General features: G+C 38.2%; 1 protein-coding gene and 1 pseudogene across 1 annotated transcript; one reads left to right on the forward strand and one right to left on the reverse strand.

Moving 5' to 3' along the window:
* Positions 1 to 1,043: 1,043 nt before the first annotated feature.
* Positions 1,044 to 19,700, reverse strand: part of LOC110725408 — a 55,424-nt pseudogene continuing 36,767 nt past the window's right edge.
* LOC110725714 (heat shock cognate 70 kDa protein-like) lies at positions 14,158 to 19,566 on the forward strand. The gene is made up of 2 exons (XM_021905182.1): positions 14,158 to 14,422; positions 16,988 to 19,566. Exons 1-2 carry the CDS (start codon positions 14,212 to 14,214, stop codon positions 18,643 to 18,645), a joined length of 1,869 nt encoding a protein of 622 aa, XP_021760874.1. The 5' UTR covers positions 14,158 to 14,211; the 3' UTR covers positions 18,646 to 19,566.

The raw sequence follows: 19,700 nt of genomic DNA on the forward strand, positions 1-19,700 counted from the left end.
TAATAGAAATGCATCTTTAAAAAGGTAGGAACAAGCAGCAATGACGACTTAATATTTTTTAATTGCCCTTTCATCTTATTACCAATTCAGCAATGTTTACACATCATGAAATAATTTAATAATGAATGTTTCCGTATCACTTGTTTTAGCTTTGATTGTTTCACAGTAAAGTACTCTTATATAGCAGTGTAATGCTTTAGGGGCTGCTGGCTGCTGGGCCCTGAAAATTCAAGCCAAGTTGTAAGAATACAGCATATCTGCCTGAATGTGATGAAGGAAATTGATCTTAATTAGTTAATTCCATAGCAACTATTTATAATAGGACATTTTGTGAGAAACTACTTTTTAAAGCATTTTTTTTTGCGAGAAACTACCTTATAAAAAAAGTTTGTAAAAAACTACCTTGTAAAAGCTAAATGTTGTAAGATACTACCCTTGGTCGGAAAGTGAGAGTTGACTTAATTTTTCCGGCGTTGACCAATACATGTGCTGGTCACGTGACGTTTAATTCATCTTTCCCCATTTTTTCCCCTAATTTTCCCCGAGCCTATCCATATAATACCCAAGATGAATTAAATGTCATGTGACCGGCACAGGTCTTGGTCAACGCCGGAAAAATTTAGTCAACTCTCACTTTCCGACTAAGGGTAGTATCTTACAACATTTAGCTTTTATAAGGTAGTTTGTTACAACATTTTATTTATAAGGTTTTTTCTCGCAAAAAAATTGCTTTAAAAGGTAGTTTCTTACAAAATGTTCTTTATAATAAGACACGTAAGAGTGTGTTTTATTATATAAATATAAGCTTTTATTTGTTTTTAGGCATATGAGATTGTATGTTTCATATTAATCTGTATGATTGGGTAAGATGTTAAAATATTAATTCTACAAGCTCCTGGTACTCTGGTAGTAGCTAAAATTCGGAAATGGATGTTAAAAGTCTTGTTTTAAACGCAGGAAAATAATTCTAGCCTAGGAAATTGGCATACTGAGCTGCCTTGTTCAGCCACTAAATTATAAGTCTGCAATTTGCATTACAAAAACTAGTTATGAAGGGACATCTTTGAAGCAAAATGTCCGCAAATACTTTGTAGCTCCACCAATTGTTCCTCGAACTCAGTAACCTCAGCACTATCGGCATTTAACTCCAGCCATTGCAATGTTTGGTCAATGGCTTCTTTCATCTTCCTCTTCTCCTTTGCACCAATCTTGATTTTCCCATGATTTTGCAATGCGCTATATATATCATTGGCGTAGTTCTCCAATGCATTCTTAGCTTGAACCATTTTTCTGTGCTTCTCATCTTGAGCTTTGTACATTTCAGCTTCGGTTACCATCCTCGTATCTCCTCCTCTGAGAGCCGTCCATGGTGATTGATAATTGTAATCTGATTTGTTTTTCCAGTACTCAGCTCTTCTGCTGACACGTTCAAGATGCCATCCACGTCGATTTCAAAGCAGACATCAAACTCAGTGTCGCCTTTGGGAGCAGGGGGAAAACCGGAAAGCTCAAATTCTCCTAGGAAATTGTTGTCCTGTGTTAAGGGTCTCTCACCTTCATATACAGAGACTAAGACATAAGTCTGATAATCATCTGCAGTTACAAATCTACGATTCTTTTTCACTGGGATGGTAGTATTCCTTGGAATTATAACAGCCATATCGCCACCTTTTATATCTGTACCAAGAGATAATGGGGTGATGTCCACAAGAATTACATCTTTAGTACTACTACCCACACCACTTAAGGCAGCAGCATGTACAGCAGCACCGGCTTCGTCAGGATTAATGCTTTTGGAGAGTTGCTTTCCATCAAAGAAATCCTGCAGCAGCTGTTGAACCTTAGGAATTCGGGTTGAGCCACCAACAAGGACAACATCATGAACATCATGCTTTTCCATTCCCGCGTCTTTCAAACACTCTTTGATGGTGTCCACACAATCCTTGAACAAATCCATATTCAGCATCTCAAAACGTGCACGAGTTATTGTTGATGTAAAATCTATGTTGTCAAAAAGAGAATCAATTTCAACTGTGATTTGAAAAGTTGAGGAAAGAACCCTCTTAGCTCTTTCTGAAGCAACCCTCAATTTCCCAAGAGCTCTGGCATTCTTACTAATGTCTTTCTTGTGCTTCTTCTTAAACTCGTCCACAAAATGACTCACTAGTCTGTTGTCAAAGTCACCTCCACCAAGATGAGTGTCTCCACTTACTGCTTTGACATTGAATTCCCCTTTTTCAATGGACACCAAAGAGACATCAAATGTTCCACCACCGAGATCAAAAACTAAAATGTTCTTTTTTCCGGCATTGCTGCTTGTACTGTCTGTGTCAAGACCATAAGCCATGGCAGCAGCAGTTGGCTCGTTAATAATACGAACAACATTAAGCCCAGCAATCGTACCAGCATCTTTGGTTGCCTGACGTTGGGAATCACTGAAGTATGCAGGTACAGTAACAACAGCATTTTTTACAGTGCTGCCAAGAAAAGCCTCAGCAATATCTTTCATCTTCATAAGGATCATCGAAGATATTTGCTCCGGAGTAAATTTCTTCTGTTCACCATTGTAAGTGACCTCAAACACAGGTTTATCTTCTTGGCAAGAATCAGGGTCTGACATAACCTTAAATGGCCAGAACTTCATGTCTTTTTGTACCGTTTCATCACTGAATCGTCGACCTATAAGCCTCTTCGCCTCTGTGATCAATTAGCACATAAAGTGGGAAGTTAATTTACAAGATCTAAAACATGGCTGTATACTACAACTCTACAACAAGCACAAAATCTACAACAAGCACAGAATCAGTACAATATTTTGCTGTAAACAAGTGACAAAATTGACGAGAAAAATGTTTTAAGGTACCCACAAAACAAGTAAAATGTTCCAAATTACCCACAAAGGTAAAGGTAGTTGCTTCAGTCCTAGTATATGAATTACCCACAAAATCAACCATATCAAGCAATGATTGATAATTATGATTAATTGTTTCATAGTTTTGATTTTATGTTGCCTTTAGGACAAAATTATGTGTTACAGAGTTATCTAAATGTGGCTAAAATACCCTTCTATATATCTAGAGCATATTAATAGGTGATTATTAAATTTATTTTGGTACACTATATTAGTAAAGCAAATTACCACCCCAAAGCCATATACTACAACTCTAATGATAAAACAAGAATTGGAGTATACCTTATTTCAATGTAATCAATGCCACATCTCTAAATGATGTGATCATTCGCCTTTAATAGATCCGTCTCAAAAAAAAAAAAAAAAAAATAACCTTTATAGATCCATTAATAGAATATAATAATGTGACGAGCTCTATATTTTTAATTTAATTTCATAGTCTAATTTAAAAACCTACCGTTCAGATCACCTAACAAAAATAAAACTTTTTATTTTTATAAATTATAATCCTAAGAACATAAAAAAGGCAAGTAAAACAAAAACAACTAAAAAGCAATAACTAAGTACGAGTGAACTTTAAATTGTACGAGTAGAAATGAAATCAAACCAAAGATAGTGTTGGAGGGATTCCTGGTAGCTTGGTTGAGTGCAGCTTCACCAATGAAGCGCTCCGAGTCGTTAAACGCAACCCAGGACGGGATGGTTCGGTTACCCTGGTCATTGGTAATAATCTCTACACGATTATGCCTCCAAACTGCCACACAAGAGTAGGTTATTCCGAGATCGATTCCTATCACCGGCCATTCACCTGCTTTTCCAGCTCCCACCTTTTTTGAAAACTGTAGAATTGTATAAACTCACGGCTTAACTTTCATTAATTGGGGTAAAACATATATATACAACTCTTATCCCTAGAGTTACCTTAATTAGGTTACTAGAAATAAGGAAACAATATAAAAGATAGAAATAAATATATCTTCCCAAAATATATCCTCAATACCCCCCCTCAAGTTGGAGCACTAGGATCAAAAGTGCCCAACTTGGACAAAATACCATCAAACTGTGACTTCCCAAGAGCCTTCGTGAAAATGTCGGCCAATTGAGTAGTCGTATGAATATACGATGGGGAAATTAAGCCATCTATAATAGCATCTCGCACAAAATGACAATCTACTTCAATATGTTTGGTCCTTTCATGGAAGACCGGATTCTTTGCAATGTGCAAAGCAGATTGACTGTCACAAAATAACTTGATTGCCTTAGGATGATGGACACCCAAACTTAGCAACAAACCCTTAAGCCACTTGAGCTCACAAGTAGCTGCATACATAGACCTGTACTCGGCATCACAAGATGAAGTCGCCACTGTTGGTTGCTTTTTAGTCTTCCAAGAGATAGGGGAATGACCTAAAAATATCAACCAACCTGTGATAGAACGACGGGTGAGAGGACACGCCGCCAATTCCGCATCACACCAACCCTCCAAAGTAAGATCACTTGAAGCACTCAACAAAATACCTTGACCCGGGGTGCCTTTCAAATAACGAACGACTCGAAGAGCTGCTTCCCAATGCTCAATGCATGGCTCTTTCATAAACTGAGACAAAATATGTACGGATTATGCTAGATCTGGTCTAGTGACCCCTAGATAAATCAAACGACCAACCAACCTACGATATGCCTCCGGATCCTGAAGAAACGCACCTGTGGCACGACCGAGCTTGTGGTTTTGCTCCATGGGAAAACCACTCGGCTTTGCCCCTAACAAACCTGCTTCATAAATGATATCTAACGTATATTTTCGTTGACACAAAAATAAACCTGAAGCATTACGAGCAACTTCTATGCCCAAAAAATATTTCAAAGGACCTAGATCCTTTATTTTGAAACAATCACTAAGATAAGCCTTGAAACCAACTAGTGCAGCGGAATGATTACCAGAAATTATAAGATCATTAACATATACTAAGACATTAATCTGAATGGTGCCTTTAGTATACGTAAAAAGGGAATAATCAGAGTAAGATTGAATGAAACCATACCCTTTCAAAGCTGCAGTTAGCTTTGCAAACCAACACCTCGGTGCTTGCTTCAACCCATACAAGGACTTGTCCAAGCGGCATACTAATGTAGGATCCTCACTTTCAAACCCGGGAGGTAACTTCATGTATACCTCCTCATCAAGATCACCATGCAAGAAAGCATTATGCACATCCATTTGATGAAGTTCCCAATTCTTTGATGCTGCAATTGCAAGAAAGGCCCGAACCGTTGTTATCTTTGCAACTGGAGCAAATGTTTCACCATAATCTATGCCTTCCTGCTGATTATTACCAAAAACAACTAGTCGAGATTTAAGTCGTTCAATATCACCATTAGACAAATATTTTGTCTTAAACACCCATTGACTCCCTAGTGCACGTTTACCGGGGGGAAGATGCGTTAAGGTCCATGTACCATTATCTTCCAAAGCTCTTATCTCCTCTTGCATAGATTTCCTCCATCCTGCATGTGTCATGGCCTCTTTAAAAGATTTCGGATCATAACCACCAACAATAGCTGCCAGAATCTTACAATAATTCACAGAAAACTTGTCACAATTTATATAATGTGCTAAAGGATACGGGGTACCTGAAGGAGTGTTGGAAGACGGAGTGGAGAGAGCCGGATTGTTAGCAAAAACGGAGTGAGTCACAAAATCTCGATGTCGAACATTCGGAAATTTTTCTCAAAACCCGCGCCCCAAGGGAGCAGCTGCCCCTGCATTACTATCATCCACGGTGGCCGAAGACTGCTGTTGGCTGGCAGCCTCATCAACCAGCAACACGGGCTGCTACACAGGTCGTGAAATAGCAGCGGCCTCGTGCTGCTGATCTGCTGGCAGCCCCGCGCCCGCGGGCTCTTCCTGCGGGGTGGCAGTAGCCTGCTGATGCTGGGGTGCTGTCGTTCCCGCGCCCGCGGGTGTCACCTGCGGGTCTGACCCCGTGCCACCCCCATTGTCACACACTCGCACACTAGGCACCTCACCATTGTAAGGGTCCTCAAACTCAACAAAATCATCATGAACATCAAAACTCGAATCAAACATATGTGGTGCAATATTAACATCTTCCGGAGTAGCAAAAGGGAACACATCTTCAACAAATTTAACATCCCTTCACACAAAGAACACCTTAGACTCAAGATCATACAAACGCCACCCTTTCTTCCCAAAGGGATAGCCCACAAAAACACACTTTTGACTTCTACTAGCAAACTTATCCCCATCAGTTTTCTGATTATGTGCAAAACATAAACACCCAAAAGTACGTATGGCATCAAACATAGGGGGTTTATCAAAGATAATTTCGAATGGGGTTTTATTTTGTAGCAACAGAGTGGGAGTACGATTAATTAGGTGAGCCGCGGCAAGAACACACTCACCCCAAAAATAAATTGGTAATTTGGCTTGAAATCTCAAAGCTCTCCCAACAGACAAAATGTGTTTATGTTTTCTCTCAACTCTCCCGTTTTGTTGCGGAGTACCCACACACGAGGTTTGGAAAATAATGCCCGTAGTATCAAAAAAATCACGCAAACAATTAAACTCTGTACCATTATCACTTTGCACAATTTTTATGGTTTGAGAAAATTGTCTATCTACCATGGCAACAAACATCAAAAACATACGGAAAACCTCCGTTTTATCATTCAATAAATAAATCCAAACAGCTCTAGAATAATCATCGACTATTGTCAAAAAATAACGAGCTCCGCATGAGGAAACATGTCTATACGGGCCCCACAAATCACAATGGATTTTCTCAAAAATTCTAGATGCTTTATTATCACTCAAAGGGAAACTATTTCTAGGATGTTTAGCACGCATACATACTTCACACCCTTTATCTAAACAAGCTTTATTACTAACTGTGGGAAGCAACTTAACTACTTTCTCGGAAGGATGACCCATACGACGATGCCACAACTCCAACTCTGAATTTGCAACACTCACATGATGCACCGAATCTGTTTTGCTAAAGTAATACAATCCGTCCCTCCTAGTTCCCGTTCCAATCAGCTCCTTCGTTTGGTCCTGTATAGCACAAATATAAGAGTTAAATTGGACAGTACAATTAAGATCTTCATTGAGTTGCGAAACAGAAATCAAATTACAACTCAAATTAGGAACATAGAGTACTCCGGTGAAAGTAATCTTGTTCGATAAACAAACAGAGCCAATAAGAGAAGCCGACAATGTGTCTCCATTGGGCAAACCAACCGGACATTCGAAGCTTTTTGTATCAAAAAGCCAATGTTTTTCTCCGGTCACGTGATGAGTAGCTCCTGTATCAATAATCCAAGAGGTATCATCAAACTTACCACTCAACCGATTATCCGAAATTGTAGCATTACCCATCAATCCCGTAATCGCTTTCCACTGTTCACTTGAGAATAGACGACCCGAGGCAAAAGAGGTCGAGTCATCCGAGCTTGAACCACCACCAACAACCGCGTTGGCCTTCACCGGGCCTCCGCGACCACGGCCAGCAGAAGGCTGCCCCCCCTGGCTGCTAGCAGCCCCTTCCGGCCACCCATGCTTATCATAGCACCGAGACTCTTCATGCCCACGCTTTTTACAAAAAATTGCAAACCTTATCAGACCAACAGCGCGAGGTATCGTGTCCCACTTTCTTGCATTTTTCACAAACCGGTGGTGGTCGGTCAGAGCCGCCACCACGACCCCTTCCGGCTCCGGTTCGCACAGCAAAGCCGAGAGCAGGAGGGTCCTCCTTCTGCCGAGAAATACTCCGAACCTTCTCCTCTTGAGACACCTGCTGAAACGCCCTAAGCAAAGAGGGTAGAGGATCCTGAGATAGCAAATTAGATCGAACAGGGGCATAGTACTCGGAATACAAACCGAGCAAAAACTGTTGGAGACGATCTCCATCACGCCGATCAGCATGCTGGCGGCCTACACTACACGTACACTTCCCACAAGTACAAGTAATTAAATGTTCCAATTTATCAAGCTCATCCCACAACACTGCTAATTTGCTATAATACACAGCCACTGTCATAGATTTTGTTTGCTCACACCGATTAATATCCGATTTTAATTGTTGTATTCTTGGACCATTAACTAAACAAAATCTTTCATGTAAATCATCCCACAATTGCTTAGCATTATCATATTGAGAAAGCATTGATTTTACCTCGGGATCGATGGTGTTCATGAGCCAAGAAACGAGCATACAATGAATTGTAACCCAATCATCCTTCGTGCACGGCGGTGAGAAGGAGGTGATTGTACCGTCAAGGAAACCGAACTTCCTCCGGGATGACAAGGAAATCCGGACAGCGTGAGACCACTCATGAAAATTGTCAAGCTTTAAACGTTGTGAGGTAATGTAATCCCCAGGCCGCTCTTGCGGTCCAAGGTAAAACGGTGAAGTTGGTTCAATTTTGGTGGGAGGAGATGGAGGTTCGCCGGACATGATCGAACTCACGGAAAAGAAAACAGAGAAAAAAAAATTTAACCTTGCTCCGATACCATGTAGAATTGTATAAACTCACGGCTTAACTTTCATTAATTGGGGTAAAACATATATATACAACTTTTATCCCTAGAGTTACCATAATTAGGTTACTAGAAATAAGGAAACAATATAAAAGATAGAAATAAATATATCTTCTCAAAATATATCCTCAATAAAAACTCCATTATCACTTAAAAATGGGAAGAAAATCTAGATGGAATTAGGCAAGCAAAGATAGAGGAGAGACAGAGAATTGGATGGCTTTTTAGATAAATGAAATGATGATGCTATTGGCGGTATTATATTAACTTTTAAAGTAAAAGGGTTGGCGTTCAAAGTCCTTAAATAAACTTCTGCCTGTTCAACTCCTCAATTTTACTTCTTTGAAGCTAGATTCACGTAATTTGAACAATATTAATTCTTACCTGCCTTTTTTTAATTTGAATAAATATTTGAGTGCTTGATTACTTTGTAGTTCGTACTATATACAGAGTATTTGGTTTTACTTAAATGATGTTCATTTACTTGTATAGGCTTTGAATTTAATAAGTACGACTATACGAGTGTAAAATGTGAGCAATGTGTTATTGTCGAAGGTACGAAGAGTCACACAAATTTGTTACTTTGTACTCATAAATAGAGGTGTTCATTCGGATAACCGGATGGAGTTTGGGTCGGGTCTATTCGGGTCGGATATGTTCGGATTAAAATTATTCTTTTAACTCAGATCGGGTCAATTTCGGATCGGGTCAAACTCGGGTTATGGTCTATCAAGTCCGGGTCGGATACGGGTCGGGTCAACTTCAGATCGATTCACTTTCGGTTCGGATATATTTGGATCGGGTTTAAAACGGGTTTAGCTGTGTAACTTTGGGTCGGATGAATTTGAGTCGGGTTGATTTCGGTTCGGATGATTTCGATTCGGTCAAGTTCGGATCGGTCAATTTCGGTTCAATTCCTTTTTGTGTTTGGCTGGATTTTGGTCGAGTTGACAAAATTCATATTCAAATAAGGTTATTTTTAAACTAGAGATATTGTTTAGTTTTTACCTTAGTATTGGGTCAATATGATTGTTAATTACGAAGCACGAAGTTTATATTGATATAATTGGTTGTAGTATTTAGAGAAAAGAATTATTAGTTCATAAAATGTAACAGAATGGGAGGAAATTCGTTAAAAATGACAATAGGCTTTAGGCAGCATTTAACTAGAGCTTTACAAGCAAATCAATTAACTCCAGCTTTATGTTTAGGTTTATTAGATCTTGTGGCATTTATTAAAACTTAGAAAGTAAATTAATATAATTGATATGTACATGAAGTAAACTTAAGACTCCGGATTATTTCTTTGTAGTCAAAAAGTTAACTTATTAATAATTAGTAAATATATAGTATAAGAACTTGAATAAAAAAGTAAATAATAAATTATGATCGGGTTAAATTCTGATCGGGTAAAAATCAAATCGAGTTAAAATCGGATCAGGTTAATATCAGTTTGGGTCAAAACAGATCGGATTAGATCGGTTATTTTTCGGGTCAATTTCGGATCGGGTTCAGCTCGGGTTGGGTCAAATCGGTTCGGTTTGAGTTCATGTCGGGTTAAATCGGATTCGGGTTGAGTTCAGGTCGGATCAAATCGGTGACGGGTTAAGTTCAGATCGGGTCAAGTTCGGATTTGGGTTGAGTTCAGTTCGGTTACAGATCGGGTTTGGGTCTTGAATTTCTCGGATTAAATCGGATCGATTACAGTTCGAAACGGATAATTTTTTTCGGGTCGGTTCGGTTTTGACACCTCTAGTAGGCTTTGAATATCCATGCAACCCATTGAAAAATCCTACAGAGTACTTAGAATTTCAAGCTTTAGCTTGGGAATTTCACACCTCCAAACAAAATTCGTTGGGTCCCTCTCTCTCTACCGCTCCTCTTTCTCGTTTAAAAACAAATTTTCACTATACACCCATTTAAAAACAAATTCCCAAAGTACCATCCATGTAGGATTGGTATTTGGTTTGGCTTAAAACCGCTAATGTTGTTGACGATTTTATGTTAAAACCGCTAACATTAGCAGTTTTGTTTTTTTTTTTTTTTAAAAAATAAAATGCAAAGAGACCCGTTATTAATGAAATTAGGTCTCTTTGAACTTAACAGTAATAATGTGGATGCTCTCTTTCCTATATGGTTTCAGAAAAGAGACCTCCTTTTTTATTGACAGGTCTCTTTGCCTCCTTACTATTTTTTTTGAAAAAAAGGTAAGGAAGAAAAAAGACCTGTTTATTGAAATAGGCGGTCTTTTTTTTTTTTTCTGAAAACGCTAATAACAGTAGCGGTTTTAAAAGGTATAACCACTATTGTCATTAGCGGTTTTAAGGTGAAAAAAAAAATCACACCCAACACCGATCGGACGGTATTGACGAGGGTTAAATCGGTCGCTACAATCTAACTCTCAATCAAACAATACTTATACGAACACCCTATAACCAAGTACAATGACAAATAAAGGTTCGGTCCACGAGGAACGAGAGTAATTGCAAATCAATCTTAAACCTAAGCTAGTTCGAAATCAATGGAAAATGGTGTTCTAAAATACTACTAATAAGATGGAATAAATCAATAAACTAAGACACTAGGGAGAACGGGAATCCGCCTAACCATTGGTAACTAAGCAACAAGGAATCACAGAGACAAACGAGATATGCAAAGACTATAAGTCTGATCAATATCATGTGATAGGAAGACAACGGGCAATACTAAGCTTGGATTTCTCATGCACTTAACATTACTCGATACATAATCAAACCACATTCAATAATGAAATACTCAATTCACAATCTCTTGTTCAAATCAAGAATATCATGCAATCAAATTCAAGATTCTAGGTTAGCTACTCCTATTATAATGAATTAACATGCAATCGCATATAATCAATTTAATCACAATCCGTTTATCAAAATCAATCCTCAATTACATAGATTACCTAGGCCGGGTTTCATCCCGAAACCCTAGCTAGGAGACTACTAACACATATTCATAATCAAAGCAATAATGAATTCCAAAAGCATAATAGATATAAACATGAATTCTGATTAAGGAATAATAAAGCTTGATTAATAAACAAGAATGAATAATACCAATTGTATTGATGCGAATCAATGGAAAAGTTCAGAACTTTGATATCCGTCGTCAATGAATAATACAAAGAACCTTCGCAAATCTTGCTTCAAATCAATCCAAGAAAACTAAAATCTCTAGGAAATTCTCTAAGAAAACTAATGAATCTCTAATACTAAAAACGTTCTCCAATAACTCTCTACAAAGGCTCTCAAAACTATCTCTAAAACTGTCTCTGGAATCCTCTTAAAGTTGGGCCTTATATACGTCTTCTAATTCGGAGAAGTCAAGCGCGCAGTTAACCCTGGATCAGCACGGCCGTGCTGTATTTGGCACGGCCGTGCTGTATTTGGCACGGCCGTGCTAGCTTGTCAGTAAGTAAACCGGGTTTCTTCTTCAAATTGGCACGGCCGTGCTATATATGGCACGGCCGTGCTAATGCCTGGCACGACCGTGCTGAATCTGGCACGGCCGTGCTGAATCTGGCACTGGCACGGGCATGGAAATTGGCTTGGCACGGCCGTGCTAATGCCTGGCACGGCCGTGCTGAATCTGGCACGGCCGTGCTAATGCCTGGCACGGCCGTGCTGAATCTGGCACGGCCGTGCAGCATAGGCAGGAAGGTTGCAGGCACTTTGGTCTTCTTAAAACAGTCACAACTTCTTATCCAGAGCTCCGTTTGAGGCGTGCAATATATCGTTGGAAAGCTCTTCAAGTCTACTTTCCAATGCAATTAGAATCACTCCATTTTCATTTGTATACCGAAAGTTGTTATCAAAATAGTGAACAGGTGTCATATTTGTGAATTGTTCTGCCTTGCCTGCTACTTAACTTGCCTTTCAAGGCCTTGAGAACCGCAGCAAAGCCTTAGCTTGGTGGACTAGGATCGATAATAGCCTGATTACGCACCAATGGTTCGGGACTCGACATAACTTGGTCAACTATACCTGTTATCACACCAAAAACAGACCGAAACCCGTGAAGCACGTAATATGAAGGAAACGAGTGTAACAAGGCAATAAACGACCAAAACGGGCCTAAATACATCCAAAATCACCCATTTATATGCCTTAAAGCGCGCCCTAATGTGCGCTTGTCAGGTATATAGGGAATTAGTTTCCAAATCGATGCACAAATTGAATTTATTTTTATTCTAGCACTATTTTGGGAAATTGCTCGGGAAATGCATCTTGTATACTCCGTATTAGACCATTTCCAATGGTGAGACTCAACTTTGAGTATTGAAATACAAAATGAGTTGTTTTTTTTACCTCCAATGGTGATATCCAACTCACTTGTCAATTTAACAACTCATGTAAAGTCTAATTTCCCAATGGTGAGACTTTCTAAAATATAATAATGTCACTTTCAATTTATGGCCACTAAATCACATTATAAGTTATTTTTTAGAGAAAAAAATAAAATTAAACTAAAATAAATTACAAAACATATTATAATATTGATAAGGGTCCACACTTTTTGTCAAATGAGACTCAAAGTTGAGTATCTAAACTTAGCAACTTTCTTTGCAGTTGCTAAGTTTACATACCAAATTATTGATATCCTTAGCAAAAATTACACTCTCTTTCCTAAAGTACTCACCTTTTTATTTTTTATTTTTGCATGTCAAGACATTGGAATTTAGGGGCCGTTTGGTTCGCACGAGGGAATCGGAATGGAAATAGAGGGAAAGGAGAATAATGGAATTAAAATACCCTTTTTTTGCTCTGTTGTTTGTTTTTAAAACAAAGGGAATCAATCCCCCCACTACACCACCTCACCACCACCACCACACCACCACACATTTCATCTTTCTCAGCCACCAAACTCCTTGTCGGCCATCCCCTGCCCCTCGCCGGCTCTCCCCTTCCCTTCGTTGCCCTCCCCTTCCCCTTGTCGCCACTAGCTGCGTGAGCCACGACCTCCCCTCCCCCGAAAAAACCTCCCCTAGCCCTGGAAAACCCTCCCTAGCCCCGGAAAACGGCTAGGGTTTTGAGGGTGGTGGGAGGGCTGGGCGGCGGTTTTCGGGGTCAAGGGAGATTGGGGCTAGGGTTTTCCGGGGCTAGGGGAGGTTTATTCGGGGGAGGGGAGGTCGGCGAGGCTCGGGGTCGGGGAGGGGTGGCGGTGGTCTGGGTAGGGGCGACGGTGGTGTTGCGGTTGTGATGTGGTGGTGTGAAGGTGGGTTGGGAATGAGAATGGAAATACCTAGGGGGGTGGGGAATGAAGTTGGAAGGATTTGGGGTAATGGGAAGGGTAAAGGGAATGAATAAAAGTGCTAAACAAACATCAACAAAGGGAATCGGGCCAATTGATTTCCATTCCCTTTCCTGATTACCCCCAACCAAACGGCCCCTTATTTGTAAGTCAAGATATAGCCATATAGGGCAATTTATTTGCAAGTCAAAAAATAAATAAATACTCCTGAGATTACCCTTACTTTGCTCGGGAGTAAATGGCTTCAGTTTACGAAGAGACACTCGTCAATCTTTGTAAAAGAGAAAAGGATAAATTTGGAATTTCAGCAGTCACAAATTTAAATTTTCCTGAGATTACCCTTACTTTGCTATAAAATGGCAACTTAACCATAATTAAGAACTTCAGAACTAACTTGAATTTGAAAAAACTTTTACCTAGTTTTCATTTCTGCTTTTCTGTAGAACTAAAATTACAGTTCATGGGAGGAATAGAATGGCCGGTGATCGGAATCGATCTCGGTACCACTTACTCTTGTGTTGCAATTTGGCGGCACGACCGTGTCGAAATCATTACCAACGACCAAGGCAACCGCACGACCCCATCGTGCGTCGCTTTTACTGAATCCCACCGGCTTATTGGAGAAGGTGCCAAGAACCAAGCTTCCTTCAACACCGCCAATACTATCTTTGGTTTGTCTCTATTTTCCTGTTTTCAATTTACTTGCTTTATTATAGTTTTGCTACAGTAAACTGGTTATTTGATTTTTGATATGCAATTTTTTTTTGGATGAATTTAATTGTAATTAACATTGGATTCAACTAGTTTATTTCAATCATACTCAATAACTCATTCACTAAAATTTTCACTCATGGCAATTAAGGGTTATATTAGTAGGGTGTGATTTTCAAATTATAGTGTAATCGATCCTTTTGAGTTTATATTCTTGCAATTATTCACATGTCATACATCTAATTTGTATAAAAATATAAAATTGATGCAAGCAATTTGCATAGATTAAACAAGTTCTACAGAAAATGGGAGCAATTAGCATAGAGTAACTTGTAAGAGTTGGTACATGAATAATTTTTACTGACAAGTAATTAGAGATACTAATCAGTGAGCAAAGATGTGCATTGACAAACCTACAGTGTCAAAACAAGAAATATTTCGATGGTCCATTTGGAATGTAGTCATAAATGGTGGTAATTAGGATGAATTTGTGTGTAATCTATAGGTATTACTGAATATTAGTGTTCATTCAAGTGGTAGACGGTAATGCTATTTATAACCAGTTTCCAAATGTGTCGTTAGAGATGAAGGGAGTTTTGTTTTTTAAAGTTGATGATTACTTTATTTATTTATTCATTTAGCTAGAAGTTCCTGACAACCACTCAATTTAGCCTAATGAAATCACTTAATGACTGATTGAATGCTCACTAACTAGTTAATCAAAATTATTTGCTATAAATTCTAATATGTATCCGGTTACTGATTGAATGCTCACTAACTAGTTAACCAATATATTTGTGGTATAGGAAGAGTTTGATTATAGCTTGAATTTACCGATTTACTCGAGCTATTTTCCAGAAAAACAGAGAAAATAGAGAAAATAGAAGAAGAAGATGTAACAGAATAGAGGGAGAAGAAGAAGAGAGAGAAAGAGAGATAGAGAGGAAATTCAATGTATTTCTTAATGAGAGAATTAAATTGATTCATTGTATTTAGCTCTACTAACAACCAAGCTAAAACAGAATTTAGGAATCTTACAGCTAAGCAACAAATAAGACAAAATAGCAAAACAACTTGGCTAACCGAATTTCCCGCCAAAACTACTACTTGCCATATACTATTATTTCAGCTGTAACAATTTGCTATAAATTCTATTATGTATCCGGTTACACCTAATGCTAAGCTTATCCAAGGGTAAATATTCCTCATTTATATGATCTTAGTGTATCCGGGTACACAGGGGAGGTTCTCTACTATTATCAAGGTGAAGGGATCGGAATGTGTACACATTCTGTTTCAAGTACTTTACTCTGCAAAATGTTTTTTGCCAAAAAGATGCACCACTCAACCTGTTGTTTTCTTTACAAAATCAAACTTCACTTCTTGAAAGACTTGAGTCAGCTCCCTGCAATCAAGTACGGAGTACAATATTAGTATCATTTTGACCCTTTGTTAATTATAATCTTTGATATTTCTCTGTCAATAGAATATGGTGAACTGTACAGTTACAAAATCTTAGATAAAGAAATGTGTCCTAGTCTTGCAAGAACTGTTTTAAGTTTCACATTTTCTGTAATTTATTTTTTTTTAAAAAAAAACTACATCATTTGTAGCAGCATCACACTTCAGTTTATTCTTCCCTGCAATTTCAGCTTCTGCTCCTTTACTTGCTAATAATGATCTGTTTAAAAGCTTGAAGCTAAGAAACCGAGAAAATACTAAGCAACAAAAAAAATGGTGAACTGTACACTGCAAGCTAATTAAAGGCAAAATTCTTTGCCTAGGATCAGAAGTCAAAGACTCAAAGTGGTAAGAAAAAATAAGTATCAGTATCAGGAGTAGTACTCTAGTGTATAGCAAGCATTAGATATCTACTATTAGGCTGGGATAAGAATGGACACCATGTGGGGGTTCAAGACTTCAAGATCAAACACAAGCATCTTGTGTGGGAGGTGAAAATAGATTACCCACTCGCTATTGTTTCAACTGAATGTGGTGTAATTAAGTTTAACGTCTTTGCATTTCTGTTAAATAGAAAACTTAAAGCTTGTGTAAATTTTAACTAGTGAACTTTGTAGTTTGTGAGATTGTTTAAACAAAGATGCAAATTTTTTTATTTTTTATTTTTTTCCAGTTAGTAATAGATAATATGAACATGTAACAAATACTTCACAGGGCTGAGGTCGATGCAATTCGACGCTTTTGGTTTATTGTTCTTCGGGATTGATAATTGTTAATGTGTTAGGGGTTGTTTCTACATTTTGATGATCTTTGCGGTAACATGGTTTTATATTTAATTTTATGTGCTTGTGTATGTGTGCAGTTCATGACTATTCCAAAAAAGATTAGGTACTTAAAAGTAACTCATTCGTGTGTATTTCTTGACTGCTTTAAAAGCTGTAGGTAGTTGAAATAATTGAAGTTCTTTCAATATCTTATTTGCAATGAATATTACAGGCCAGATTGTGCTTAAGTTTAACTTACTCTTATAGTCTTATATTACCTTTCCTGCACTATATTGACAGATGCAAAGAGGCTTATTGGCAGAAGATTCAGTGATGAGATTGTACAAAACGACATGTTGTTGTGGCCATTCAAGGTTGTAGGTTGTACTGATCCAGGAAAAGATGCTAAGCCTATTATTGTGGTCACCTATAAGGGTGAGGAGAAGAGATTCACACCCGAGGAGTTATCTGCAATGGTCCTGATGAAGATGAAAGATATTTCCGAGGCTTTCCTTGGCACCTCAGTGAAGAATGCTGTTGTCACAGTTCCAGCATATTTTAATGATTCCCAACGTCAGGCAACAAAAGATGCTGGTGCCATTGCAGGGCTCAATGTTGTTCGTATAATTAATGAGCCTACGGCTGCTGCCATGGCTTATGGTCTTGACACAAAGGCTAATGGTAGTGACACCCCTGAAAAAATTGTTTTAGTATTTGACCTTGGCGGTGGAACATTTGATGTCTCCTTGGTAGCCATAAAAAAGGGTGAATTTAAAGTTAAAGCTGTCAGTGGTGACACCCACCTTGGTGGAGGGGACTTTGACAACAGATTGTTAAGTTATCTTGTGGAAGAGATAAACAGGAAGCACAAAAAAGACATTAGTGGCAATCATAGGGCTCTTGGAAGATTGAGGGCTGCTTTGGAGAGAGCCAAAAGGGAACTTTCATCAGCTCCCCAAACAACTATTGCAATTGATTGCCTTTTTGAGGGTATTGATTTTACTTCAACCATAACTCGTGCAAGGTTTGAGAAATTAAATATGGATTTGTTTAAAACTTGTGTGGATACAGTTGAAAAGTGCTTACAAGATGCCAAGGTGGAAAAGCACAATGTTCATGATGTTGTCTTAGTAGGTGGATCAACTCGTATACCAAAGATTCGGCAATTGCTGCAATCATTTTTTGATGGCAAGGAGCTCTGCAAAAATATTAATCCAGATGAGGCTGTTGCTTATGGTGCAGCTATCCAAGCTGCTATAATGTGTGATGTTGGTAGCAGTTTTAAGGATATCACTCTTGTGGATGCAACACCTATTTCTCTTGGTCTTGAGGATTATCCTGATGGTAAGATGAGTGTTGTGATTCCTAGGAATACAATCATCCCAGCAAAGATGTATCAAAGTAGGTACAATGCAACAGACAATCCAACAGATGTGTCTTTCTATGTGTTTGAGGGTGAGCGATCCATAGCTAAAGAAAATAATTTATTGGGTGAGTTTAAAGTTGCAGGTTTCCCACCAGCACCAAAAGGTTTCATCAATTTTGATGTGTGGTTCAATATTGATTTTGACGGCATTCTTACAGTATCAGCGGTAGAAACAAGGACAGGAAGCAAGAATGAAATTACTATTCGTAATCATAAAGGTCGACTTTTAAAGGAAGACATAGACAGAATGAAAGAAGAAGCTAAAAATTACAAGACTCAAGATGAGGAGTATAAGAAGATGATGGAAGCCAAAAATGCACTTGAAAACTATGCCAATAACATGCGAGAAGCAGTGTTTGATTATGGGAAGATTGAGATTGGCACTAATGAGAAGAAAGTACAGGATGCCATCGAGCAGACACTCCAATGGCTAGATGAGAATTCTGATGTTGCCGAGGCTTCTAAATTTGAGGACAAGCTAAAAGAGCTAAAAAGCATCTGTCAACATTTCCTTTCGAGGCTTGCTGATTGACGCCAAGTTATGCAGCAATGTTAGTACTCTGATATAGTCTGGAGATCCAAAAGTGATTGGTATACCATCTCTTTTACTTGGAAACTTACTGATCTTTAAATTTAAACTGCTACTAGTACTAGTAGGTGAAAGTAAATATAGCCTAGAGTTTTACATGATTTAAATAATTAATATTAGAGGATTGTTTTCCATCATTTTCTGAGATTTATCTACTTGGCAGCTTGGAATTATGCCAATTTCTTACTTCTTAGTTAGTACTGCTTCTTGTGATTTGAGACCTACTGTGTTGAGGTTGGTAGTTTGGTTAAATTTTGGTTTTTGTATGTTCATTCCCGCGACTCTGGTTTTGTACTTAATGTTTCTTTTATAATCGTTTGCAAAGTTTCATTGTGGTACACACAGATGAACCTGATTGTTTATCCCCAAGTTCACTACAGGTGATGGTTCTTTGTATAGTACATTAATTGACTCGTTTCAACTTCTTCCTCGTCACACAATTACTATTTTGTTAATTTTCATTTATTCTATAGCAACATAATATACTGAAGAAATGTCTTAAGTTGTTGATTGAATAACCTCAGAAATAACATAACATGACATGGGTTGAGCTAACGACTATAGCCTTTGGCTTTTATGTGAATTCTGTCTAACTTGTTATGGTTGCAGGCGACCCTATATGGAAGATGCATAGATTCACAGTTAAGTGGGAAGTATTGTGACTTGTTTTGGTACTGTTTTTTGTCATGTGTTGTTTATTTGGTGCTTGGTTAGCTACCATATACAAGTATACAACCATATAAGTAATTTTTATTTATTCATTTATAAAATTTTGCCTCTCATGTTTTTAGTTCTGGATGCAGGGCGGCATCTTTTTGTTATTTCATTCTATCAAAGAATAGAATCATAGGGACGTCAGATTCCCTTCCGAGTTCCATATATTTTCATTTGATTAATTATGATAATCATTGACAGTATATGATACTTTTATCGTTGAAAAAAATTGTTTTCAATTATCTTCAAAATATGGAGTTATGAACTTTTCAAAATTATATATA

Source organism: Chenopodium quinoa, unplaced genomic scaffold (genome assembly GCF_001683475.1).
Source record: "Chenopodium quinoa cultivar QQ74 unplaced genomic scaffold, ASM168347v1, whole genome shotgun sequence".
NCBI classification, from domain to species: Eukaryota; Viridiplantae; Streptophyta; class Magnoliopsida; order Caryophyllales; family Amaranthaceae; genus Chenopodium; species Chenopodium quinoa.

Bases quoted from the DNA above. Each gene is read 5' to 3' on its own strand.
- LOC110725714 (XM_021905182.1), top strand. From the start codon at position 14,212: ATGGGAGGAATAGAATGGCCGGTGATCGGAATCGATCTCGGTACCACT. The intron at 14,423-16,987 runs GTTTGTCTCTAT...CTATATTGACAG, and splicing joins CACCGCCAATACTATCTTTG to ATGCAAAGAGGCTTATTGGC.